This window comes from Battus philenor, unplaced genomic scaffold, assembly GCF_028537555.1.
Source record: "Battus philenor isolate CCGP_79_NKW_IND1 unplaced genomic scaffold, ilBatPhil1.0.hap1 SCAF_17, whole genome shotgun sequence".
Lineage (NCBI taxonomy): Eukaryota > Metazoa > Arthropoda > Insecta > Lepidoptera > Papilionidae > Battus > Battus philenor.
In genome coordinates this window covers 6,954,559-6,982,533 of record NW_027181679.1, presented here as the reverse complement: position 1 = coordinate 6,982,533, position 27,975 = coordinate 6,954,559, and the positions used below count along the sequence as shown (strand labels likewise).

At 31.5% G+C, this 27,975-nt stretch overlaps 1 protein-coding gene across 1 annotated transcript; it reads right to left on the bottom strand.

Annotated features, from left to right (window-relative positions):
- Positions 1-2,697: 2,697 nt before the first annotated feature.
- Zip89B (Zinc/iron regulated transporter-related protein 89B) lies at positions 2,698-26,066 on the bottom strand. Its single transcript, XM_068763087.1, has 5 exons — positions 25,655-26,066; positions 4,616-4,875; positions 3,839-4,011; positions 3,352-3,686; positions 2,698-3,087 (listed from the first exon to the last, which is right to left on the bottom strand). The coding sequence occupies exons 1-5, from the start codon at positions 25,959-25,961 to the stop codon at positions 3,014-3,016; spliced, it is 1,149 nt and encodes a 382-aa protein (XP_068619188.1). The 5' UTR covers positions 25,962-26,066; the 3' UTR covers positions 2,698-3,013.
- Positions 26,067-27,975: the final 1,909 nt, after the last annotated feature.

Genomic DNA, 27,975 nt, shown 5'->3' with positions numbered 1-27,975 from the left:
TACCTGCAAATTAATTATATTGCTATAATTAGTACAAGAAAAAGAAAAGTTTTTTAGCTTGCTGTTGTTTACAGATGTGAAACATTACTTTCAATTTAATAAAATAAATAAATTAAAACTAACTTTCTGTAGACACAGATAAACATATAGCAGACCCTATTAATAAAGTCATTGCAAATTTTATTAGATAAATCTGCGACACACGACACCACAACGAAATCTACTGATAGACTAATGTGAGATCTAGGTGGACGTTTCTCGATGCAATACAACTTTCCATTACCGCCCATTGACTATGGCGCAAGGTTAAATAACAGACATAATTTCACCTGTATACGTTATATCACGCGCGGAGCTTCACTTTCTACTCATTAAAATATACATTTTGGTAATAGTTACAAGTCAAAATGCTAATTTATGTATAACGTCTTATCACTGTGACACATACTAAAGTGTACACAAACAAGTTTCCCTTAATAGTCTTCAAGAAATAAGACAGCAATTGCCAATTTATTATACACGGGCAAATTCAGATAAACAAGTTACATTCTTTTTAAAATACTATGATGTGTAAGTTAAGAACCAACCTCGCAAATATTGTTATAAAATATAAACACTAACAAAAATTTTGGTGTATTATGTATGGAAATGTGGAATTAACATTGACAAAATTAAGACAGAAGTACTCCAAGTGTTGCCAGCTGAGAGAAACTAAATTCATTTTTTTAAATCCTAAAATATAAAAACAAGACGTTCACCTAGTGGTTAACGATATACTTTAGTCACTTTAACTATTCTATAATATATTCTTTGTATACAAGCGTAAAGAAAAATTTTAGCTTTGCATGTAAAACGTCAAGCCTAACAATCTTTTAGCTAGAAAAATCGTTACCTTAGGTAATAAACACCGAATCGAATAATTTTGCAATAAGGTAATTAATATGTACCTCTGTTTTCTGCATATTATAATTATACTTTTGATTTTAATTCCCTTTAATAAATGCTTGCGTAGTACCTTTAAACAAAGAATGTTCTTTGATTAAAGTTACTATAGGCTTTGCACTTTATTATCATTACTTATGATTTTTCTAGTATTATTTATTTTTCTTTATCGGTAAGAAATTATATCCAATACTCGTCCAATGAATGAGGTGTGAAGGATCGCATTTAAAATATATTGTTTATTGTCTGTCTTGTTGAGAGTAGAGGTTGAGTTTTTATGTAGTTCGGTAAATCTAAAAAAATTACAACAAAAGGAAATACTGCGTTTTCTGCTGGAAAGGTAGCTTCTTCGTTGCCCATAAAACCCAAGTGACTGTTGAGTACAAATTTGACGTTAAGGTGATCCTGTACACATGAGATTTTTTTATCAGAAACTATGAAGGAGTTGTGTAGGAAATTATTTTTACTTGCTATCAGAGAAAATATAACTATTCGTTCTCTATTGACCACCAACATCGGTCCACACAAATTTTTAGACCAAAATTCATTAAATCGTTCATCGTATTGATTCTCGGTGAGTACAACAATTTTATTTGAAAATAATGAGACTAAGCAGTCTATCTTTTTTAGATTTTTAAATACAAATCTCTGCAAAAGTCCTCCCAAGTTGTATTTCCAGATTCCACCAGTTCGAAGTAGCAGAGCGAAGAGGGCGCTTAGTTTATAGATCTCAGCAAAATCCTGACCACCACCACATTTTTACTCGTTTTGAGACTTTAATTAAATTAATTTATAGGTGATTCACGTCTGTGTAAATAAAACATCCGTAATTTTTTATGACGATGTTTTTAATTATTATTTAATACAAAATGCATTTAAAAATATATTTGACGATACAATAAACTTTGTACTTATGCTTACAGTTACATATTTACAGCCATTATACGAACTATTCTTGTGTTTCACAATAATTATATCACAGTCACACAATTACTAACAGATACAAAGAATTATCAAAACAAATAAATAAATAGTACCTTAAGATTTTGAAGTAATTTTGATTGTTTGAGGACATTTTAATATATTCCCTATTTGTTACATTTTATTACCAATTTTATAAAACAAGATATGGACATACTTTAATCATAGGAAACTTCGTCGATACAGAGCAACATGTATTTATACTGACTAGATGATGAATGTCACACCTTTTATCTCTGAAATATTATCAAACATTTTCTGAAAAATAATTCCTGTTTAGAGAATAAAAATATATAATATAAGCTAAACTAAAAAAAATAAAAATATATACAAGTAATAAAACTACTAAGACATCATTGTAAATGATAACCACGCGCACCAATAAAGATTTTTTATTATGTTGTTTTTAATATAAAAATTATTCCTATACCCTTAATGGCACATGAATCGTAAGGAATACTATCAGTTGGTAACTAAAATAAGTTTATTGCAATTTACAGTAGTTATAATAGTCTCAAAATAATATTTAATTTCAAAATACGTTTTTTGTAGAAATAATGAGAACCACTATTACGATTATAGATAACAATGATTGCCATAAAGGTTCTTTCAAATGCAAAACATATTCTTAATAGGCAATATGATGCAATATTTAAAAAATGTTGTTATTTTTTGTGAAACAAAATTATATTAAACAAGTTTTAGTAAGAAAAATTATAACGAATAAATATGAATTTTACAAAACAAATACTTACACATTTTTTTCAAGGGCAACAAGGGCAAGGATTTAATGTAATAAAAGCCTCAATAACTATTATTAATTATCAAACATTATAGACACACTTTGTTCTTAAAATTATTTAAAACTCTAAAACTCTAGAATTCATAAAACAACTGCGTCGTAGTTGTTATTTACATTGTAAGCAATTTGCAAATGTATTTACATACAATTATTAAATTGCATACCATATTTTACAAATTATTCACAATTATTTCCCTGATATTATTAACACGAACGCATTGAAAGTAAAAATCATGAAGGCTGTATTTTTTATTTTTATACGGCAAATCAAAATTTTTAACCTTTTTACTAATCGTGAGAATGTCCGTGGTCGTGGGAATGACCGTGGTCGTCTCCGTGAGAGTGACTGTGAGAGTGACCCGCTGGAACAAAGAAAATAGAATATTAAAACATCTATCTTTATATATTTAATTGTTTAATTAAGTGAAAAATGCCTTTGCTTCAAAACCATTAGAAATTGATTCATTACCATAGACATTTTTGTTAACGTCAATTAACATTTACAAAAACAACAAAAAAATCATTAATATTTTTATGTGGCAAGTTTTTATTGAAAATTATGTCTGCACCAATTATAAATAGATAAAAAAATCCTCATGAAACCTTATAAGTGAGGCAGAACTTACTTAGCATCTGCAGACCGAACATAACGCAAAATCCTACGACGGCGGCGAAATATTGTAGAATACCAGTTCTGTCACTCTTCCATATTTCAAAGAAGATGACATACAGCAACGTTCCTGATGCTAGACCCTGTAGGACTACAGAGTAAACACCGGCCGCTGTTGCACCTTGTCCTCCTACTAATATCAAACCAATGCCAATACCCAATGGAGATACTATAGCAAACGTTGTGATGTATATAACAGAGAGCCAAGTCTTTGTACGTGTGGCAATCAACTCCACACCGATACAGAAGGCGATGACTAGTTTATGTGCGGAAACTGCTCCCAACATGTACCTGAAATAAATTAAGTAGTATAAATTAAACTCGCAAACTTTTTAATCCATAACGGTAATCGACAGTAGAGACATCTAGTAGTTTAAAAATAAACGTAATTATAGTTTTAACTATTCGTCGATAGATGGCGAAAATTAATAAATATGACTCACCAAACATGAGAGCTGCTTGATTCCAATCCAACCGCCAGACCCTCAAATAATTCATGAATGGAAAGGGCCAGTACGATTAGTAATCCGCGTAATGCAGAAGTGACGTCATCAGCTTTAGTTATGGGCATATGACTGTGATTGTGAGAATGACCATGATGGTTTAACTCCGGATCCTAAAATTTTTAAACGTTTATTAATTTACTATTAAAAGATTATTAAGCTTTACAAACTTATTAATTTATTCCAACGAAAATTATTTGTTTAATGCATGAAAAATAAATCACAAATTTTTGAGAGTTATTTTTGATATATTTTCGGGACATTATTTCCGATAAGAAAAATAAGGAAATGATATTGATCATTTCAATAAAAATACTATATAATTGACAATGGATACGAGATATGGTGTTTATTATGTTAATGTGTTTTCAGTTTTACATTTTTATCTACTTAAATTTACTAGAGAATCTATATTTGAATATGTCTAGTAGAAAGACTACTTAATTTTGCTGTATTGCTTACAAAAAAAAATCAGCGGCAATTAAAGATTTTTTTATTAGAATTGGATAAAATTTCGTTCACAATTCTATTTACGAAATTTTATTTTTAACAGGCTTGATCTAAAATCTTTTAAAATTTTTCAACGTATATTAAGCCTAAATATATAACAAGAAATTAATTACTGGAAACAACTATTTGTTTCCGATCGATTAAAGTGGTATTTGCTTCGTCTGTGTCGAATTAATTTTGTTACCCTATGTAAAAAAAGTTACATACCTTCGCCTTCTTTATCGAAACAGGGTCTATAAGGTCGGCGGTGGAGTTCGTTGTGCTTTTTTCACCGTTCAATTCGGCCCCACTGGCTCTGCTCCTCCGTACGCTGAGGTTTCTCACAAGTGGGGCGGTCTGACCGTTTCTTCTCTCGCGGTAATGGATGTATATATGAACTAGTTCCTCCACCAGATACATAATAAAGAAACCGCAGCACATTAGCAGAGGCGGAAGGGAGAAATCAAATTCTCGCAGCGTACCGGTACCTGCAAAATGGATAATTGTTCTTGTAAAAATAATGCATACGTTTATTTTCTTTTGTGCTTTAATATAATACAATAGGATCCCATATTTCTAATCAATGTTCATAAATATCCGTGATACATAATAAGATTTTGTCATATAAGCGTTTTAATAAAGAACTAATGTATCACTCTCGTGTATATGTTTTGCGGTACCAATAACTTACACAGGTGATTGGTTACAGGTGTAAAAATGCTTTAAAGACGTAATTGTAGGGCCCATTTGCAAGTTTTTCATCTATTTCCAATTAACCTACATAAAGTGATCATTTTGAAAAATGTTACATGAATTTATTTTTTCTATAGGAATGCAATAGGCCAATAACTTCTACACATCTAACCAATCACCATGTACGTAAGCATTTTCCTAGCTCTAAATAAAATCGACAGATTCTTTATTGAAAATGAATATAAATTCTGCTAGTTTATATACATGTATTTAAGAACGTCTCGTAAAACATTTCCTTAACTACTTCTATTAAATTATATAAAGTTAAAAGAGAAAAAAGATGTTAAAAAATGCCTCGTTTAAATAAGCCGACCTTTTTTTGTTAGTTATTTCCATTTAGAGCCGTGCTTTTGTGAAATCAATGCCTTTAAAAATTTGTGAAACAACAGAGCTGTTATATAAAAAGAAAGGAGTAAAATCCGGGCGACCTCGGACCGGAGGCAGGGTTGTTTCAATAGCCGAGCTTTCTATAGCTGCAACCGACGTTGGCTTTTAAATTTCGATTTCGATTATTACTACAATGAAAGGTATCTTCGTTTTCACAATCTATAAATAATAATTTAATAAAACATTATGACGATACTTATGAATTACCTTATAATTTAATTAATTTGATTCTAATTTTAATTATTATTTAATTTAATTTTTTCAGTTCATAGGCGCATAGGCATTACCCAAACGTATCTATGGGGGATATACCATAATCACCACGCCTTTCAGGCACGTGGGCGATCGCTGTATGGTGTTATACTACGCAGAGGACACTGCTGCCTATCCTCTTTGTAAGCGGTGGTGCAATCTTATGTAATTAATGCACAAAGCATAAATTATATGACTGTATTCCTACCGCTACCAACGATCTTAAGTCTCAGTCCTCACAGCTGGGCTACGACTGCTCTGTTATTTTATTAAATTATTAATTAAATGTATGGACCCGGTTCACACGAAAACCTTCCCAAGATATGCCACGTTGGTCTGTACAGCCAAGTTTTGCCTACCAACTATGGCTAAAAGTGACCTGAATCTATTAACGAAGTTTAAAATTACCTTATTTTTAATTTTCCCTCAGACTAAAATTTGTTTACAGTTGATTATTTTGATAAATTTACAATTACAAATTCTATTAATTGTCAAAAAAAGTTTAATTATATTTTATTTAAAAAATGACATATAGCCATAAATTTGCGGTAAAACTTAGTGATAAAAATGAATACCAATTATTATAGTATTAAAGATAAATTGCCATAATTATTTTCAATTCCGACTTTTGTAAGATATTTATAAATACGTTTCAAACGTTGTAAATTTAAGAATATAAACGTAGTACATACCATAAAGGTATAAAAATTAATATTATCCAAAAAGCGGGTCAGTTGTTCAAATATTACTTTAAAATTAGCGGAACTAATTCTTGACTTAATCATAATTGTAACTACATGATTTATAATCGACCTCCCGTCTGTTAAAACAACGATTCGATGTTTATGTATGGCGTTATAATTAATTAATGCGACATTCTAGCGAGGTATTTACATATTACGAGAAACCCAGCCGGATATGTTAAACCTAAGGTACAAAATAATATTAAAAGCATTAATATTAGAATGCTATTTTAATTAGGATTATAGTTAACTTGATAGATGTTAACAAGGTTGGATTAGTGTATTTTAGTTATTTTAATGGCATTTTGCCATGCAGGTTACTTGAATATGGCAATACTGCTGATACCAATACAATTTTTGTATTACAAAGGAGAGCGGTTCTTGCAATTTGTAATGTAAGAGATAGAGACTCTAAGAGAAATGTTTTGTGAAAAATGTTTTCTGATGGTATATAGTCGATGTACATACGATAGTCGGGTCTACGTACATAATAATATTAATAAAATAGAAATAAATATAACCTGTTTATTCATTTTCTTTTAGAGTATATGAAATTAATATACTATTGTGGGCATCTGTGTACGATAGTAAAATACATTTCCGTGTAGTGTCTCTGCGTTATTATGTAATGAATTTAATAAGTTTAAACAGATACTAGTTAAAAAATCCTGTTATAGTGTAAAGGATTTTAAAGTGATAACAAAGCTTGAGAACGAATGAAAATGAAAACTACTGCCTTAAAGATGTTGTAAAAGTAATCACAAAAAAAAACTCGTCTGAACTTGTTGTGAGCTCTTTTGACATCAGAACGCGTTTGGAACTCTCGAAGAGTAAAGTTGAAGGTTGATGCTGTTATAGGGAAGAACAATGATTGTAGTTTCAACCAACTTGTACTCATCTGGCATTTTTCTCATGACTTACAAGTGGTTACTGTACTGTATGATCCTATTTTGATAACTACATATGGGAATAAATTAATCGATTTAATAAATATATTCCATGTCTGTAATTATCCACGTCTCCTTTACGATAAAATAAAATTTTATACGCCCGTCTTAATATGTATATTTACGCCATAATAATAAGCCGCTGGGATTTTGAGGTTGTGGAGTGGTGACCAGAAGCCATTTCTGGGGTTGGTCTTTTTCTGGTAGTTGATGTCCTATAGCTGAAATAATAGCATTCACTGATGGAGTGTTACGCATACTGATTAAATACCATTCAGGTGATACTGTCTCTGTTACGCAATATAAGACAATAAGGCAATATGCTGTCAGATGACGAAATGGGCGTCATCTTCATCTGATGGTGTCTAATAAAGATGATACAAAATAGAGCGCAACATGCCTCTTGTTTTTTGCTTGTTAACTTCACACAAAAAATAATATATCTCATTAGACGTGCAACTGTCTCATACCGGAACACATGAGGTAGATTTAAATGACCTTTGACAAGGGAGACCTTCAATACGATTATACTTTCTCTCTGTCTAGTGCGTCTGGTTTCGTCGTTTATTTCTATCGCCTAATATCGCTACGAGTCAGGGTTCGCGGCCTTACTTAGTTTCATTCAATGCCATCATAAACGTCGATTTTTAGTTTTTTTTTACCATGATAATGACTGTTCAACGAGTACCCTTAATCGTTGTACTATTGTTCATTTAAACATTAGTTTATAACGTTGATTCAAATTGCAATTTTGCTTTAAAATTTGTTTATTAAATTTTTAGGCGATGGCTTCTTCTTACTTTTTAGAAAAACATTGATATTTTATTTATTTAAAATGTCCGAACTGATGCTTTCGAGGGAGTTCAAGAAAAAGTCGGATTGAAGACCATGGACCGATCCATGGTCTTCAATCCGACTTTTTCTTCCTCAAACTTTTTCTCCGACAAACACAAATTAGGATTTCCACCCACAAGGTAGACAAACGACCTTCTTACGGTCGCCGGAAGACGCAGGATGCTGTCCCCTTCCACCTGGTCCTATTGGAGGGAGGCCTACATTCAGTAGTGGACGACGAAAAAAAGGTTTATCTGTAACAAACCTAAAGGAAAAATCACGAAAGAAATTTATATTATTGTAATAGTCATAACTGGAATGCGTTTAATGTAGCCAATTTTTTTATTACCATATTATTGTGCCAACAAATAATTTCTCGCCAGCAATAGTTTGTCAGTATTGCTGCTTATAAAATAAAACAAAATTTATCGACGTTATACGATAAAAAGAAAAATATGTTAAATATATTTAAACATATATAACAAGACAGATATATGTCAAATATAATGAGAATTACTCACCGGTTATATCAGCTCGAATGATTTAACCTTGACATTTGCATCGCGCGCCTGGCAGTCGAGCATCCGTCTCCATTTTTGTACACAACGCTACGCGGTACAGCAACGCAGTAAAAGCCTTCGTTATGGTATCAACGTACAAATCGGAACTACGGTCATTGTTTTATGGTTCAAGGATTTATGACTAAATTATGGCGTTGTATTATAACGTGTTTTATTTTAATTACACTTTCGCAGGTGCTTTTACATTTTATTTTCGTTTCGCAATTTATTTAATCGTTGGATATTTTTAATAAATATGTATGGTAAATAACTAATATGAACTAGTTTTATTTAATTTTTAAGGTTCTTCTGGAGTATATTAAACGAAAGGCGATAAATAAAAGCAGAATCTAATGCCACTTTCGTATGTTTTGAAATAAATCATGGTACCTCTACTACATTATTAAATAAACGCAGTTCTTAAAATTGTTTGCGTGACAGCATTGCTTAAGCTCGACTCGCGTCTGGCCTTGAGACGTCGCATTTACTCGTACTGACATGCCACCCAAAACTTTATACAACAATAACGTACAAGTGAAATTTCATCATTTTGTTGTCATACATTCATTATAACATTTAAGTATGCAAAAAAGTTATTGGTTCAAGAAAATATAGCGTAGATAAAAGCATTTATTGTAAAGAAATCGAAATGAGCTTCTAACCTAAAAACTCGAAAACAGCTCGATCAATTTGACCATTTTTTCATCTTTTCGTTCATTCTTACGGAGATTAAATATGTAGGATTCTTGAAGCAAAAAGGAAAAAAATCTTATCCTATGCAAATTACATGTAAATTAAAACAGCTGTCTGTCTGTCTGTCCTTTAAATGTTTTGATTGCTCTCAAACATTTGTCCTCTATTAAAACAAAACAGTTATGATTATTTTTTCTTTATCACATACTAAAGTCGTATCATTATGATATTAAAAAAAAAAACTTTATTTATTAAGTAATGGTGTTTATTATTTAGAAATAAATAATAAAATAAATGTGATCACTCTGAAGTATGGTTAATTTTTTCACATTCCTGTTTAAAAATACAGAGCCTATATGTCATCATCTAGTGATGCCAGGACTCACGCAGTGTTATAAGAGCCATGCCTTCTCTGAGAGGAATTACATGTCCCGATATTAAAAATGTAAATAACTACCTTAATCTTTAGCTATTTTTAATATTTAAGCGCTATGCTACATGCTTTTGTATTTATCAATTATTTATACATTCGTTCAATTGAAAACCTGCTCAATGGAGTGACTATATCTGCATCAAACGATGAATAAAGGTTTGAGGAAAAGGTTTGTTTTAAATAATTAGCGGAATTGGCACTATTGCATATCCCATACTTTCCATATTCGGTTAGTTCCACTTCCTCTCTGCGATGATAACGACGTTTTCCTTAAGAAATGTTACTAAACTATTATAATTCGCAATTTTAATTAAACACGCGATATGCATTATTGATATAATTGTTTTATGAATGTTAATTACTTATACATTTATATTTTAAAGACAATAAGAATTTACTCTGTATTTTATTATCTCGAAATTCATCTAAAAATGTCATATTCAATTTATTAAAGTATACTTAGTAGATTTCTAGTTTGTTTTTTAAACAAATTGTTTTAATTTGAATTATAAGAATAAAAGCATAAAAAAATGTGGATCAACACAATTTTTTAATCAAATTGCGTCTTTTATTTCCTTGAGTAACTATTGTTTAATTGGTTGTTATAAAGTAGAAAGTTAGGAGTCAGCATAAAAATGCGTTAGACGACTGAGACTTGATATCGTGGGCTGCGGGTTCGATTCCCGGGATATAATCTTATATAATTCACACTATGTGTATCTATAATATAGGATTGCTACCGCTCGTAAACAAGTTTCCTAAAGATGGGCAGCAGCATCCTCTGCTTGTCATAATACCACACTTTGATCAAGAACCCGCCGGCCAGGCATCACGATTATAGCTTCCATAGAGATCTTAGGCCAATGCCGTGTAGCCTTTATAATTCTGTGTTCTACAATGAAAGTGCTTATGGCTAAAATGATAATGATGAAAATTCCTAATTCAGATCGAAAGAGAAGCATTCTTACAATAGCTGATAGGAAAATTATGTTGATAACAATTATTCTTAATGACCATTAAATTTGCTAATACATATTATAGCCGGATTTATTCAAGTTTTTATTGTTGCATTTACTCAAAACGTTCTGTGAAGGCCATCAGATTTGTGGTTGCAATTTTGTTTTCGTTAAAAGACATAAATTAACATTCAAGCGGAATCTACCGCGGAAGATTTAAGCACCGAGTGTGCGCTAGATCGTCGGGCGATCAGCTTTAAGATTCAGTTTGTGCAGCGCCGGTACTCTGAATTGTAAATTACGTATTTCCCTAAGCGCCGCCAGGTTACGTCAGGCCTTTCTACTATTTGTTTTGTCTACATTTTTAGAAACATCCTAGCATATGCGTTGACGGAATCTATTTTCATTTCGATAAATTACATTCGTAATATATTAAGATTAAATCAATTAATTAACTGTTTTCAGCATCGGTAAGCAGATAGATACAAAATATTTTCTCTTCTCTCTCAGTTGCCGTAAGTGTCGAGTAAGGGGAAAATTATTCTTAAAAGATACGAGTAGGATCTCCTAAACATATTTAAAATTTAAAAGTTGTGCTAGCCATCCAGCATGCGAAAAATAACAAAAATCTGCACTTGACCCCGTAAAATTTATAAAAAAATAAGGCCTCCAGTCCACCACAGCTCTACTATTAATGGCAGGGGTAGCAGTCATAGTAATGGCTTAGCAGGGTATGTTAAAAATCTTGTAAATCTAGGAGGGAGGCCAATGTCCAAAAGTGGACATCTTACGGTTGAAATGGAAATGATTATTCAATTTTTCAATAATCATCAATATGGTTCTTGCGTAATAAACGTTTAGTTAAAACAAAACTGAGATATAAATTACTCTATTTAAAATAAATGATAAACAAAACTACTGTATTTTGAATCCCGAAATGAGCAAATCTGTTTTATTTTTATAGCCTTTTTATGTGTCAAGAACCTACGCGATGAGTTTTATTAAAGATCAGTGTAACTTGTAAATTTTCAGTTATTTTGTTATCAATTTAAACTATATGTAAATTAAAAATACTGTGGCTTTTCTTAAATCATTGTATATAACAATTAAAATGTATTGAAACGTTTTAAATGATTGATATTACATTTATTTCGTGATTCAAATAAGGTAATGGAAATAAATTGTAAAAATAAAGTTTCCCTTTTCAAAGATGCATTGATTCAATGCTTTGAGAAGAGCTGACAAAAAGAAAATAAAAGGTGGACTAAAAATCACGATTTGTTATTTATCCATGGCTAAACTTTCGACAGTGCAAAAATTGGTTACGGTCTTATTGTCTTCGTGTGATACGTGCGCTTTTTTTAAATGCATTTATTTCTCTTGTTTCACAATATACTTTTAAAACCCAACAAAAGACTGTTCTGACGGCCAAATGTCGCGTAACTTCTTTGAGCATTTTCTACACGAGAGGGCAGTCGAAAGTACAATACATGATATATAAGATCCATTATTTTATTTCCCACGAGAACTATTTTACTAGATCCTACTCTTTCATATACTATATATAATAACCACAAACGCGAACTTTTTCTAACCACGGGGACTTACCGATAAGAGACTTCTTCCTGTAACGCTTATTAATGCAGGATACTAAGATGTACAGATAAATACTTTGAAAGGATTTTATACTTTTGTATGAAAGGTAAAAAGGGAACAGGGATAGAAACCAGGAAGTCCTGGCATCAAGAATCTTTAATATTTATGTCGTCTATTAACGCAGGCCTACTGCGAGTAAAATACAGCCATTGCCAGATGAATACCAAAAATTATATAGGCGTCAATCAGCGATTAATTTTTATAATTTTAACTGTTCTTCTTAGTATTCTCCTCATGATTGAGGGTCATGGCCCATAAACTCAGATTCTGCTAGTATTTTACTCTAGGCGTTTCTGTTTTTCGAAAGTCTTTTGAAGCCGTAGACGGTGGATTGTTTGTTTTTTCTTTATTGCGTCAGTCAAATCAGTTGGTCGCCGAAAAATATAAGCTTCCAATATTTTACCAGTTCTTCCGTACAATGTGTTCGAAGCCGAAACGTATAAAAGTCTTATATGTCGCGGAAAACTTTACTGTATATGGTGAATTTTACGATTATTAAGCGTACTTAAAATGTGGACACAAATTCTTGTAAAGTAATTACGGCAATTCTCTAAGTTATAGTAATAAATAAGTAACTTGTTAACGTTGCGAAAATGGAAAAATATTATAACAAAAATGTCACCTCAAGGAATTTTTAAATGCGTACGTCTTAACGTTATCAGATTACAATTAATGAATGAAACAATGCACACCCAAATACGTAATGCGGTATGTCGGCCAACTCATACGTATGCATGAAAATATTTTAGTATCGCGAGGACAAAGAACCTAGAATTTGGTACTTGACTGCGCATACGGAAGACAAACAAAGGATCCCATTGATAAAGAGATTAATTAAAGATGAATTACGCATTATTTATTGTTTTGCAAAACAGTTCCATTTTTTAGTTATGACGTAACAAGGTCGCGGAAACCTGTTAGACATCATTAGCATAAACATCGAATATTCTATCTTAATTTATATTATAAAATGAATTATGATATTAGTTTTTGTGTTATTCTTTGCACTCGCAAATTATCGACATCAGCATGTGCTATTATTATAAAATATAATTTAAAATTATTTGTGTTTATCAAATGTTTGACAAATATTCTTTTTCTATAATAAATAATCTCTTTTAATATATATGTATTTAACCATGGACTTTTTTAATGTAATTTTTAAGTAACCGACATCCGTCTAGCGACAGTGGACACAGGCCACATAGCGCGCAGAACAGATCGCACCCGGAGGCTTAAAACACTGGAGTTTAACCTACGGATCGGCAATAGCAGCGAAGGTTGTCCACCGAGGTGGATAGATGACCTTGTAACAACTCTATTACAAGACGCTAGATAAGAAATTTATGGGGAAGATATAGATCTTGCTCATAGACTTCATTAGATGACTCTAAAACATCTACTATATTGGACTAGGTCCAATAGTGGACATCGTGTAGCAGTTACAATGATGATGATCAATTTGTAACTAATTTTAAATGCTGTTAAATATGAAATAATTAGAATGATTACTTGTTCATGTCACATTGGAAACTGAATAAAAATAGCAGAAATATAAGTTAAACGTGTTATCGTATTTATTGAACTTATATCCATGTAAATATATCTGTAAATATGTTTTATGAAAACTTTCTTTTAATTAATGTGTTATTAAAAGAAAGTTTTAATATTACGCAAGACAGAATTTATCGCGAGTTCCACAAGTTTACCTCGAGATTGCAATTATACGCATTAAGTGCAGCACTACCTGATCGTCTGTGCAGATCTTCCTGTTGAGGTTTAATCTTAAGAGTATAAAGGAGAAAGTATGGGCGGGAAAATGTGACTGGTCTGTTGTGTCACTATGACGTGTTCGTCTCACTCAAAACGAATACAAAATATTTACCGGTCAGTTTTTAAAAACAAATTTTTAATGTGTGAATTTTTTAATAAACGAATTTAATAATAAATTCTCACTGTAATATTAAAAGGTATCTTAATTACTTTTTGCTTGTGGAATGCGTTACCTGTAAATACAGGGTTCGAAATCGCAGCATATTAAAAAAATTATTGACAATTTGATCTATACTTATATCTTAACAGATACATAATTAATTAGCAAATTATCCGTTAATTATGTATTTTCGTTTTCTTTATGTTTCGTTTCGTTTTCTTTGACTAAGAAGTGCCTGAAAAGGCAAGTGTGTAAATTAGTATATATATAAATTAATGTATGAATATACATATCTACAAATAAATACATGTATGTTTCGTTTTCACGTGGATTAACAGGTACTTGGTCTTATTTCCTTACTATGGTTGTCTGTATGAAATTGCTATGAGTAATAAGACTGCCCACAGCATTTTTATGTTATTTTACTTATATGTATTTCTTTTCTAATATATTCAATAAAGGATATTAAATAAAAAAGGACAGTATGCCTTAGGCTAAAGTTCAATAAAATATAATTTGCAGTCTTACGCAATAAAATTTTTTAATTAAATTGCGAAGTTTAAAGTATTGAAGAAAATTATTGAATTATGAAATTTGTGCGTAACTAAATTAATTGTCGAAAGGCAGCGTGACAGCGACACGAAGGCCTGCTTTTTGTCTCAATTTCTACCTGCCTAGACATAATTTCGAATATGTCGCCATGCTGCCAACCTTGACGTTTATTTCGCAGGTGAGAACGTAGTTTCTCCAGGAATTATCGACTTTAATACAATAGCAATTGTAATTCAAGAACTTATTTGACTATGAATATTATTTAAAACACGCACTATCCTAATGATTTATGATCTATTATATACAGGTAAAGAAATTTTCGGTAAATTAAAAAAATATCAATATTAAATGTTCTAAGAATATTTCAATGATTAAATTGAATAACACTGAAGTGTATCATTATCATCGTGTCAGCCGATAGATGCCCACTGCAATGCTTCGAGCATGTTCAGTAATATATCCATAAGTGCATAAAACACTTCGAAAATGCTTCTGATTGTACCTAATGCTTTTTCTAATACAAAGTAATACGAAAGTCATAGAGTCCTGACATTATATATATGGTAAATAGTTCCTACAGAACAAAACAGGACACAAAGTTTATAAATAACTAACTACTCAAAATCAGAAAGACGTAAGTGCTTAAAAATGAAGTGAAACTGCGATGTTATTTTAAAATATTGTGCTGAATTACACAGTGAACATTACACGTAAAAAAAATAAAGGTTGAAAGATAATAAATTAGCTTATTAATTTGACGTTATAATTGTTATAACCGCATTTATTACTAAAGCAATAAGTATTGTAGTGCACAAACATTAGATAATTATGAGAGTCATCAATTTTATTAATAATGTCTTTTAACTTAGAAATGAAGTAAGGCGTTTGACGTCTGGCACAAATATAAACAATGGAGGATTTATCTTATGGTTTATTTGATTCGTTCAGGCAAACATTAAATAATTTTAAATTTAATTAATAAAGTAATGTTTTTTAACAGTTTATTGCTTGGTTTTTTGAAAAACTAATTTTAAATTCACAAAATTCTATAACAATGAGGAAGGATCTTATAGTATTTTGTGTTATCTTTGAATAATTGTTTAACTTTTTATTTAATTCATATTTATTTACGACGATGTTGCCAATAAGAAAGTACGGTTCCGTTAAATGTCCTAATATTTGTGTACGTGTGTGAATTTTATGGTGGATCTCGATCCGAATACCAATAACTTGGCTGTGAATCATACCTTACGTTTGACATCATCTGTGTCTTCGTATAAAATATTGTTCGATTTCTAAATAGATGCAGTTTAAATTTCTAATTTTATTTTCGATATATCATCATCAATTTAGCCGCATGAGGTCCACTGTTGGAGACAGGCCTCTCACATAGATTTCTAAAAGTTCCCAGAAACCTTCACTTCTGCGCGGTGTGGTCTGACACCAATCGCCACTTGAACTATCCAATCCACTATGCTTAATCGGTGACTTAAATTCGTACATGGATCTCCTCATTCCTGATTCGATTTCGAGATATAGTATTTTAAACATATAATTTGATTAATAACAAGGTAAACCATCATAATGTTAACTGGGAAAAACCAGGCCATCATAGAGAAGCATGTAAAATGGAATTCATAACTGCCATTTTGAAGTAGTAGTACCTGTTACCAAGCAAGTTTCAAATTGCAGTTCACTATTCCTTACGTTTACGTTGAGAATGTAAGCCAATCGTCTAAAAAAATCTTATAGCTTTCAAAACTTTTCTTAATTCAATCGGGCGTTCACACGAGGTTTTCCCCGCAGACTTTCAACATACACTTTTCTTTGATTGTAGCGTGTTTATATTTATTGAATTATATTTATTGTATAATAAAGTAAAAGTCTATTCTGTATATTTTGAAGACAAAGAAAAATGTAATCTGACACAAGTTTATCGCCAGTAAACATTGATAGTTAAGATTATATCTCACTGGACAATAAAACAAGTTATAAACATGACATCAACACAAAATATCTTAATCGCCTCATCTGTTTGTTACGTAACTGTGTCCATTGTAACTTGCCCGTGGATTGTACGTACGTAATGTAATTTTATTATTCTTGCAGTTTATGGATATAAGTTATAATGTGAGGTCTAGTCAAAAGAGAGTTAAAGCTATAAAAAAAATTTGTGATTAAACGGGTTGACTCATCGAGATCAATCATTATTATAAGGGAGAATCAATCACAGTCAAATAAGTGATCCGCCGGAAGCCTTAAAGAAAACCTTTTTTTTCCATTAACATTTAAACCAGAGTAATTAACCATGTACTGACGAGGAAGGTCTACTCCCTCATCAACCTCGGCTCAGGTTTTCCCTTTGTATATTGCACTAATAATGTAGCGATAACAAATCTATCCTTTTTGATCTATGTCTAAAAAGCAATGCCTTTTATCAATGTACATCACGCGAATTTTAAAATGTACTACGTTTTTTTCCCTCAAACGAAAAATAAAAATTCTTTCAAAAAGACCTTTCAAGTTTATTTTATTTGTATTATAACTATTAATTATTTCGTTATTAGCAATAGGTTTAATATACGTAAGAAAAGTGAATGAAAGATTATGTGAAGAATGAAAGATGACTATAAATATTAAAAAGTATGTGTAAAAAAATTATTAAAAAGAATGTTAAAGACATGCCAACAATAAGATAAGGGAGAACGAGGGGCTCCGAAAACGAGATCAGAAAAAATATTAACGCACTAAAAATGTTCTTATTTTTCATTGAGTGGTCGCTCAAGCTGATGTTACCTCACGTCTACCTACTAGCTCTTTAAGCTATTAACCTCCCAATCGCCTTGACCCAAAATGTACACAATATCGTCAGTTTGGGAAATCAGCCCGTAAAGAAAAGACAAGGCCTCTCAGTCGGGTGTAATAAATAATGTTACAGCCGATCAATGAGTTGAGTCCTCCTCACTTCTGTTGAAGATGTAAAAGCTAACGGTCAAGCATTTGTAAATGACTAAAAAACATTACATAATAACTGTAAGCTAAAAAAGTATGTAAGCTAAAGACACTAGTCTTTTCAATTAATGTTGATAATATTTTACTGATTTTTATTTAAAGTTATGACCCGATTTACAAGACCATACTGTTGACCATATAGGTTTACATTTAAACCGCCGAGAGGTTACGGTTACAGTATTCGCCTCATGACAGAGAAGAAACGCATGTTTATGCAACGCACGATTTTATTATTCACAGCGGTTTCTTAAATCGACGTAATTTTGTTTAAATGTTCTATCGATATGGCTTCAAGGAAAAATGGCAGTTATTTGAGAATTGAAAAAAATATAAGCATTATTAGTTCTTCAGTTGGTGTAAATAACTGTAGTTTATAAATATCTACTAAACAAATACATGGAAATGTAAAAAGGAAACCCTATACGGCAAAAAATGTTGCTGTTACATAATTTATGTTTTTTATAGTCCTGCAATTATCGATCAGGCCTGGTTTAAGATTCTCCACTACGTACTACGTCCTAAGTTGTTTTGTCCAGATTGGCTGCAGACAACCAGATAACTTCGACATACTACTGACTGTAGGGAAAGTACCTTCTACTTTCACTTAAAAGACTATGTGGGAGTTCACCTACGCCTCTAGTCTGTTCAAGTCAAATAAATAACTGGTATTTTCATTATTACTGCCCAGAGGAAAGCAGAGGATAGGATAATATGGAAAGAACTTGTCATCGATTCCGTTAAGGCGTTTCAAGACGGATACGATCTTCACAAACGATGAAATGACTAAGAAGTCAAATCTTGCATACTTTAATTTTTTTATCAAAAACTGTTAGTATAAAAAATATTGAAAGTCAAATAAATATTTGGGGGTAAAGTTAGTCTAAAACGTTATGTTATATAAATTAAGTTGTTTTATTTTTATTAAGTTTTTTCCTCATACAATAATTTTCGAAATTTATATGCTGATATAAATAACAGCAAAATAATATAAATAGTTGCGTGGTACTCGTTAAAACGAAGTAAGAACGAACGAGCCCTTTTAAATAAAAATCGTTTTGTATAAACGAAGTCGCGGACAAACACTAATTGGTTATTAAAGCAACTCAGACTGTAGTCGGCCGTCTATTATGTCAGAATAGAAATAAGTCTGTTTTAAATAACAACCTTCTACAAACAAACAAATCTGTTTAATTAAAATATTCTGCTACAGTATAAATGTTAACGAATGACATTTTTTCTGCGATTAACGTTACTTTTTAGAAAATTTTAGGTTATTTATTCTAATGTTTATACTGTGACGTAATAGGGTTTTTTTTTTAAAAAATCGTGGCTTTACAGCGAATTACTGGCCCAAACTAAAACGTATGATAGCAATATAAGAGTATCTTTATAGACAGTACCATCTGAATGTCAGCTTAAGTAATTAGGATCGTATCTGTAAACTGGTCTGATTTTAAATAATCAAGAGTTACGTCTAGAGCTATCTTTGTCTCACTAACAGAGTAATTATTCTTATCTTAATTTCTTTGGTCAACGGAGTCGGTATTAATGTAATAAATCTTTTAATACCAGTAACAGAACAGACAGGGCATTCAACTCATAGTATTTTGCAACAGCCCGATTTTGCAACAGCTACAGCGTCATTAAACCAAAATTGAATGCCGTTCGGTACAACAGGAAGTTGGTATTTTGGAATTTCTCCATGAGATCTAATCAGGAACGAGGAGATCCGTAGACGAACGAAAGTAACCATCCGACAAGTAAATTGGCAAGTTGAAGTAACAGTAGGCAGGCTATAAAGCGCGCAGAACAGAGGTCCGTTGGGATCTTTAGATTCAGGAGTGGTGGCTATGTATCAGTAAGAACAGCGTACAACGTCCACCCACAAGTTTGATAGGTCGGACTTGTTTAGGTAAAATAATAATGTTGGAGACATATCAGCTAGATGGTGAAAATTTTGGAAGATGAAATAGTTAATATAAAAGGGATACTAAGGATGATATAGATAGAGGTAAAATGGTCGGTTCATTTATGAGAAACAGATTCCTCATTAAATTTACTTAACGGTGTCTTTTCCCAACAGGCTGGTTTATTAACAATGTTTAAAATACATTAAAGCTTTGATACATTGTACAAAAACATTAACAAGTTTTTTTCCAAATACATCCCGCTATAGTCGTAAATCGACAGGTTTCCGTGAAACGAAATCGACGTCGAGTAAAATTGGGAATTAACGAGTAAAAAATTCCGTTCTGAATTCGAAAACCAGACATGGCCCGCGACAAGGAATGTTGCATTTAAAAACTTGATGTGATACAACACTCTTCACGTTTCAGATCGCCTTCCTTAATACTGAGTAAATATTTTAAGATAATCTGTCTGCTAATTCGCTAGTGCGCTATTAAATGCTGCACGAACTGGAATCTCAATCGATAATAGTTCATTTTACTCTTAGACCACTTTATGCGAAAATACAACGAAAATACGACGAAATCCAAACCCAATGGCACTAAGTACTACTCCCAATATTATTATTGCAAACATTTACATTATAAACTGAACTATTTAAATGTTAAAATATTTAAGGATATTCTATAAAATAAAAATAATTGACGAAGCTTAAAACTGGCGACCGGCTCTATTCATTGCGCTGATTTTTTTTTTCAGATTATCGTTAGGCTACGAAAAAGTTTCTTATAGAGAAAAAATATTATAAAAGTTGAGGAAATTAGTAAAAAAAGATTAGTAAAATAGATTAAAAAATGCTTATATAAATCACATAATAAATTTATTAAAATCCGTCAAAAACAAAACAAAGCTTGAAAATTTATTGTACATTATAATATAATCACATTAATACTAAGCTCTTGCAGTGTACGAAGTAGAAAACGCGTAAAATCAAGTCAAAGTACTCTGAAATACTTCATAATTTTTTTCTATTAAATGCGACAAAGCAATAACATTTGACAGTACGAAGTATGTTAGATATACGAGTAGGAGTTGTTGAATAAAAAATTATATCGAAATATTTAATATTAAACATATGTTTTTTTGTTCAACATTTATGAATGGATATTGATTTGATCAATATTTTGGAAAAGAGTCAGTTTATAAATGAACAATAGAGTTAGTTTAAAAGAAAAAATAAAGACAAATATATAATAAATAAGTTTTAATGCAGTTTTAATTCAAATAATAAATTAATTTAAAACTTGTAACAACATCTTAAAAATGTTAAATGTGTTCTCTGATTATTTTTATTTTTTTATTAAAGCGCGTGCTTAAAGAGAAAAATAAAAAAAAACGATTTTACTAAAAAATACTATTTAAGTGGTTTCTTTGAACATCTCTGCATTTAAACATTTGCTTATAAAACGTATGGCCAGACACGGAACAAAAAACGTGATCTACGCCACATGAGTAACTAATAATGCATTCAAAGTGGCGATGCATTAAAACTTGAAGTATTTCGTGTCTTAATGCATAACGACATATTTAACAAAAAGGATCTAAGCGTGCGAGATTGTATTTCCAGGTATCTTAACACGTAATAGGTAAACTCCCCGCTTTTTCCTTATACCGTTCGAGTCATAAAACTGCAACTAATCTCGTTGAGCGCTACATCGAAAATATTAAAGATCAAAGGTTTGAAGGTCTCCGTTTTTATTAATATATTAGAAAAAAAAACGTGATAATATACTTTATAATATATGCTATAAGATATGGGTATATTAATTTTTTTTGTTTTAATTTGCTATTCTAGTCATGATTTATGTCCTAAAATTGCAAAAATATCATTTTTTTTTAATTCTTATTGTAGATTATTCATTGACGGCCAAGATCAACGCATATAGTATAAGTTTATATAACCTAACTACTTTATCTTTATCAAACGGAATGCCTAACGTTTGATAAAAAGAATAATAGTAATTAACCGGGGGATACGTATTTGTATGCCGGGCACGGACGCTACGGTTTCTGTATTTTCCTTCATTGAATTGGTAATGGGCTAATTGTTAGATTCGCATACGACGTCTGGTAAAAATAAATAACATTATATTTGCACAGTCATAGCCTCGTATATCAAATTATTATATTTCTAAATAAGTAAAAAAGATGTATCGAAAAAAAACATAAGTTTTTAACATTCTTTTTCGTAATTATAGGATTATGATCTACTTCACCAAATGTAACCATGTTTAATTGCAACATTTATTTACGAAAATCCCGAGTTCATGGTATTAACTATAAAAGTTAAAAGTTCTCAGTCCCAAAGACTTAACTTTTCTTCAGTTTCTGATTTTAATTCGTTCATTTTATGTCTTTTCCACTAAAATGCCTTTAATAATATTCATTTTCCGTACTTCTACCGCAAAATTAATTTTTACAAAGTTACTTTTTGGTTTTTTAATGACGCATGTCAATAAATATGTAATTATTTAACTGCACTTAATAAACTATCACGTGTTATCGCAATTCTAAATAAAATAAGTGACGAAAAAAATATTATACATTATTTGTTCTTTTTAAGCTTAAGTATGACAATATTATCAAAATTAAGAAATGATGTAACATGTATTAAAAATTCAAGAGCGGTCAAAATTTGTGACCTCGCAAACGGGTCAATAATTAACTAAATTATTCTTAATCTGCTGTTAAATGAATGATTAACTATGCTATAAAACTGGGACATTTTCGAATACATTTAGTATCGAAGGATACACTTCCGATTTATACAAAGCGTAACTACATACTTAATTCCAATACAACTGTAATATTTGTGTGTTACTGCATATTCGTTAGGGACTATTTATTTAAATTTACATATTATTTAAATTATAAATATATATTTATTTTTAATTTCGTTCATATTTTTGATGCGTTTGTAATTTTTGTTTTATTTGCAATCCTACACGCGGTCAATAACCCTATGCCTACGCAAACTAGTACGACTAGACCAAGAGGACGATCACCTAAGGGTTGTTTACTATCGCTCTTTCACAACATTGCTACACAGTTTTGTAATAAAAAAATGATAAGACAAAAATTGCGCATAAATCCGTTGAAATCTGATAATAGCGGCTATCGAGGCTACCGAGTTCGACCTTTTCGAGCATACCTACAAATCAAAACGCTGTGTTTCTATTGACTGCCCAAACTTAGATCTTTGTTTACACCGAGGAATTCTTAACCACTGCAATGGGGACAAATATACTCGGAACTTCGCTGCGAGAACGAATTAGAAATGAGGATGTATACAAAGGAACCTAGATTTCCGACGCCGTTCGAAGAATTGCTCGTCTGAATTTGCAGTGAGCGGGGCACATCACTGGTTCAACCGACGGTAGTAACTACAACGTGTTGATGAGAGTTATAGGTAGGCTTCCCACTAGGTGTACCGATGACATAGCCAAGGTATCGGAAGGTTGCAAAAGCCAGAAAGGCTAACAGCACCCAGCATCAATTGAATATAGCTTATGGGCAGCCCAAGACCGATTATCGTGACAATCATGATGGTGATGATATATACCCATTTCAGCTATCTCCCAAAGAAACAAATAATAAAACAGATAGTCTCTAGGCTAATTAGAAAGGGATATAACTGGTAAAGAATATAGCTCTGAAGCCAACGGAGCAAACCGTAACCACGTAATGAGAAAAATAAAATAAACAGGAACCCAATTCCTTCTCTTCACTTTAAGGCGATAGCGTGACGAGTGATAGCGTAGCCTTGTTAAGGTCGCCAGAGGCCGCAGCCGGCTGCTTGCAACGGGTCTTATTAGAAATTTATTGGGAAGACCTATATCTAGCTGTGTACGTCCTACAGATGAAAAAGAGCCAAAAGAGATATGCCTCGTGCCAGGATACCGATGTTAAAAATGTGATAAAAGAAATACAAAGGATATATAGACAACCATTAGCTTTCAATTACGTGTGAATACAATTTCTACGTACATCAAATAATGAACAAATATTTATTTGAATATACCGATTATTTGTTTATAAGATGGATATATAGAAGTCACGTTTCTTTTAAAATGGTATACAAAATACCATTTCCTTAAAGTGTTGTCAAGATCACAGCGTAAACTTGTAGGAAATACCGTTGAAATCGATATAAACATTTTGTTTCGTAAACATTCGATTAAAGGCGAGTTAAGGTAATAAGTTTGTAAGTAGCCAACAGACGAGCGTAAATCATTGCCAAGCCCAGACACAAGTATACGCATCGTAACTATGTTACAGGTTTCAGAACATAATTTTAAAAAATTATACTTTTTAATTAACTATTTGACAATATTGTTAAGAGTGTACTGCTGCAATAATTGTTGCTGCAAAATCATTTAATAAGTAAATCATTATAGATTATTTATCTATACAGTAAAAAAAATATAAAACAAAAAATCATCATTTTGCTGAGATTGGTCTCGGAGGCCATCGGCATACATACCCATTCTCAATTCACTCTTGCGCAATAGCCAATCTATTAGATAATGCCCTCGAACGAACTACTTCTACCCGAATCTATCGAACCTTAGACGTTATTCATAATGTTTAAAACTTGGTTCCTTATTTAAAATTAGATGTGCAATTTTTGATTTTTTTTATTGTTTGATACAAGCCTTAGTTATCTATCTGTCTATTATTTTTCATTATCACTATCATGTCATTATCTATTTATTCATTAACTAAATTTATAACGCTTGTGAGCAGTAAATCAACATCAACAATACTACGATGATATTAATATCATCGTAGTATTGTTGATGTTATTTTGTTCATCGAATATTAATAAAATACATAATGAAGTATATTTTAAATAAGATGTTAAATATTTTTATGTTATCACCACAAAAGACTTATAAATACTAGCGAAAAATATCGTATTGGTCCCAATCGCTGTTACAATGTTATTAGTACGCGGCAAATTAATAAAGAGGTAATTAATCCTTGGAAGATAGTTGTCAATAAAAATATTCACATTACATATTGGTATTGATTTTTTTTAAATTTAATTTTTATTCTGAGCCTAGATTTTTATCTACGTTTGGTATTTACTTAAATAACTGACAATGTAAAATGCAATGTTAAAGTAATCTTAACTTATGCATGTTTTTACGATTTAAAATTAAAAACAATACGAGACGAGACGAACGGCAGTAAACGCGATCTAAGACAATTGTAAAGAATAATTAAAGAATGTTAATCGGTTTCCATATTACATATTACTTCGCGTTTAAATCCTGTTCACGATTCAGCCTCTAGTCATAAAATAATTAACATGAACTAGAACATAGCATGGTAACATAATACACAGTAACTAAATACCCGTTTCTTATTCATTTCATGTCATATTCATATTATATAGTGCCTTATAAACTTGTCTATTGCTATAATTATAAACTAAAGCAATACTGATCTATGACAACTACGTTGTTGCATGCAGTGTTAAATGGAACCGGTTAAAACATTTATAAGATTCAAACGAATAGCAACAATGGATTAATTAATTTTATATGTAAAACATCTTAATGTAAAATATTTAGATTACTCACTCTGCAAATAAGTGACATTCTCTTGAACCTCAGGAAGTAAATGTAGAAATGTGGTAGATAGTAAAACTCCGCCTCCGAAGGACAGCAAAGACATTACCACACGGTTTTTCGACTTCAAGTTTTCTGCCTCATCTGTGGAGATCCACCGGAAGCGTTTCGCCAGGAAAAGAGGAACGATACCACAAATCATCGACGCACAGAAAAGAACCGCCATGGAGACTCCTTTGGCCAAAACCACTCCGTGGGCATCGTCTTCGTGGTCGTGGCCATGTCCGTGTGCTGGTAGAATGTTGGTAGAATTATCCATGATAGATCGTACTTGTTAGACGAAAGTTTTTGAAGTGGTTTCCAGTAAGGGCGCGTGCCCTTTTATACCTTTCCTCGGTATCAGTGAGGTGCGCGTGCGCTGTGTCGGAGCGACGCGCCGATACTATGGCCGGTACTCGAGCCCGCCAGTTCATTCCACTCCCGTAAAGTCCGACCATTCAACGCAATGAAGCCTTAAAATTTGCACTGGTTTTTTTGGCTTATTTAAAATCAATTCGGATTGCAGGCCGACAAAGAATAAATACAATATCATTAAAAAATATTAATATAATACTTCATATTTTCTTTTTATACTATTTTATTTTTCCACAAATGAATTTCTTTATAACAAAGTTACTAAAATGGTGTTTTTAATAAATTATTAAAATGCAAATGAACACATTTTTTGCTTCTATATATAGATTATTTAGTGTTAATATCGACGGAAAATTCCGAAATTCGTAACAGTAAATTCGTGTTTACTATCTACTCGTATTGTTTTTGTTTTATTTAGTTTGCTAAATTTAAGTCTGGTGTTGGAGAAGAAATTCAATATAGTAGAACTAATTGAAATCAGTTAAAATATATTAACAGTTATTGATAACATTTATTGTATGTATGTATGTTTACGATTACTTAAAACATAGCACTTTGTACAAATACGCGTTTACTTTATAATACTACTGTATCAATTAACCTTGTTTATGTGCTAATTAAAACTCATTTGCTTACAACAGAAGATATGTATAGTTTTAAGAAAAATCATCGTCATGTTTTAGGATTTTGTACAAAATCATGTAAGGCTATTAAATAAAAATTTAAAAATCATCTAAATCTTTGGAAAAAATTTATAAAAATAATAAAAACAATAATATTATTAAAAAGTAATTTGTTATTTTCCGCAACAGTTTATAAATACTTTATTCCGATTTTTGACTAGTTCATGATTTTCAACAACGATAATGTGTTGGTCGAGATCGGCCATAGCGACATGTAGTTACGAAACAGGATGAAAACCGTATTTTAGTTTTTAAAAACGTATTTAAAAGAAACTTATTTGCTGGTAACGTTTTCAAGTCTGGTGTAACTGTAGTCCTCAAGACGTCAGTCCATCTTAAATTTTCGAGAATCGTTCATTGTTTTTAAACCACAAATTTAACAGTAGAGATTGTTGTGATGAGGCTCTTACCACTTTTTTTTAAAAAATTACCGTCCATTTTCTCGTAACAGATGGTAATCGATTCTACAGACGTACATAGTACTTACGCAATGCACCTCGTATTGCAACATGTCAAATACTTGACACACATACTTCCTCAAAGCAAATATGCAATAAAAAAGATTTGTAAAATTATTGACGCCTTTGTCAGCGAATGAGGTTGCAAAGATTTACAATGTTTTGTTATTTCAGAAAGTTGATTACTTTCTGTCACATGGCCTTTGTGATCATCATCATTATCATTTCAGTCATAGGATATCCACTGTTAAACAAAGGCACCTACCTTGGATTTCCAACAGGGCCCGTTGGAAGTAGTAGAAATGGGAAGCCGCCGAGCTCTTAGCTCCACTGACTAGGGGATTTGGACTGCCACTCCTCGATAATACCCATTTAGCATTGCGACACAACGGAGCCCCAGAAAGCCAAACGTCGTCTTGGTCAGTTGCTATTATCTAGCTAAATTTTCTACCAGATTTGAAAAGGTTAGCATTGGGAGAAGTGACGGAAGTAACCCTAGTAACGCTTCCACCTAAAATGATCAAAGAAATGTCAACCACGTAAATTTGCTATGCACTTTCATTCGTCCTCGGATCTCCCTCTTGCCTTATATAATTTACAAGGATTGAGTAAGCATAAATTTTCATGGGAAAAATTAGATGGCAAATGCTATACCGGCATTCTTAAAATCGCATTTGTAAAAAAAATTTAAACAAAATTATTTCATTATTATTTAAAATATAAATAGAATTAATAATTTTCATCTACAAATATAACAGACATCCCAAAGGATCCAATT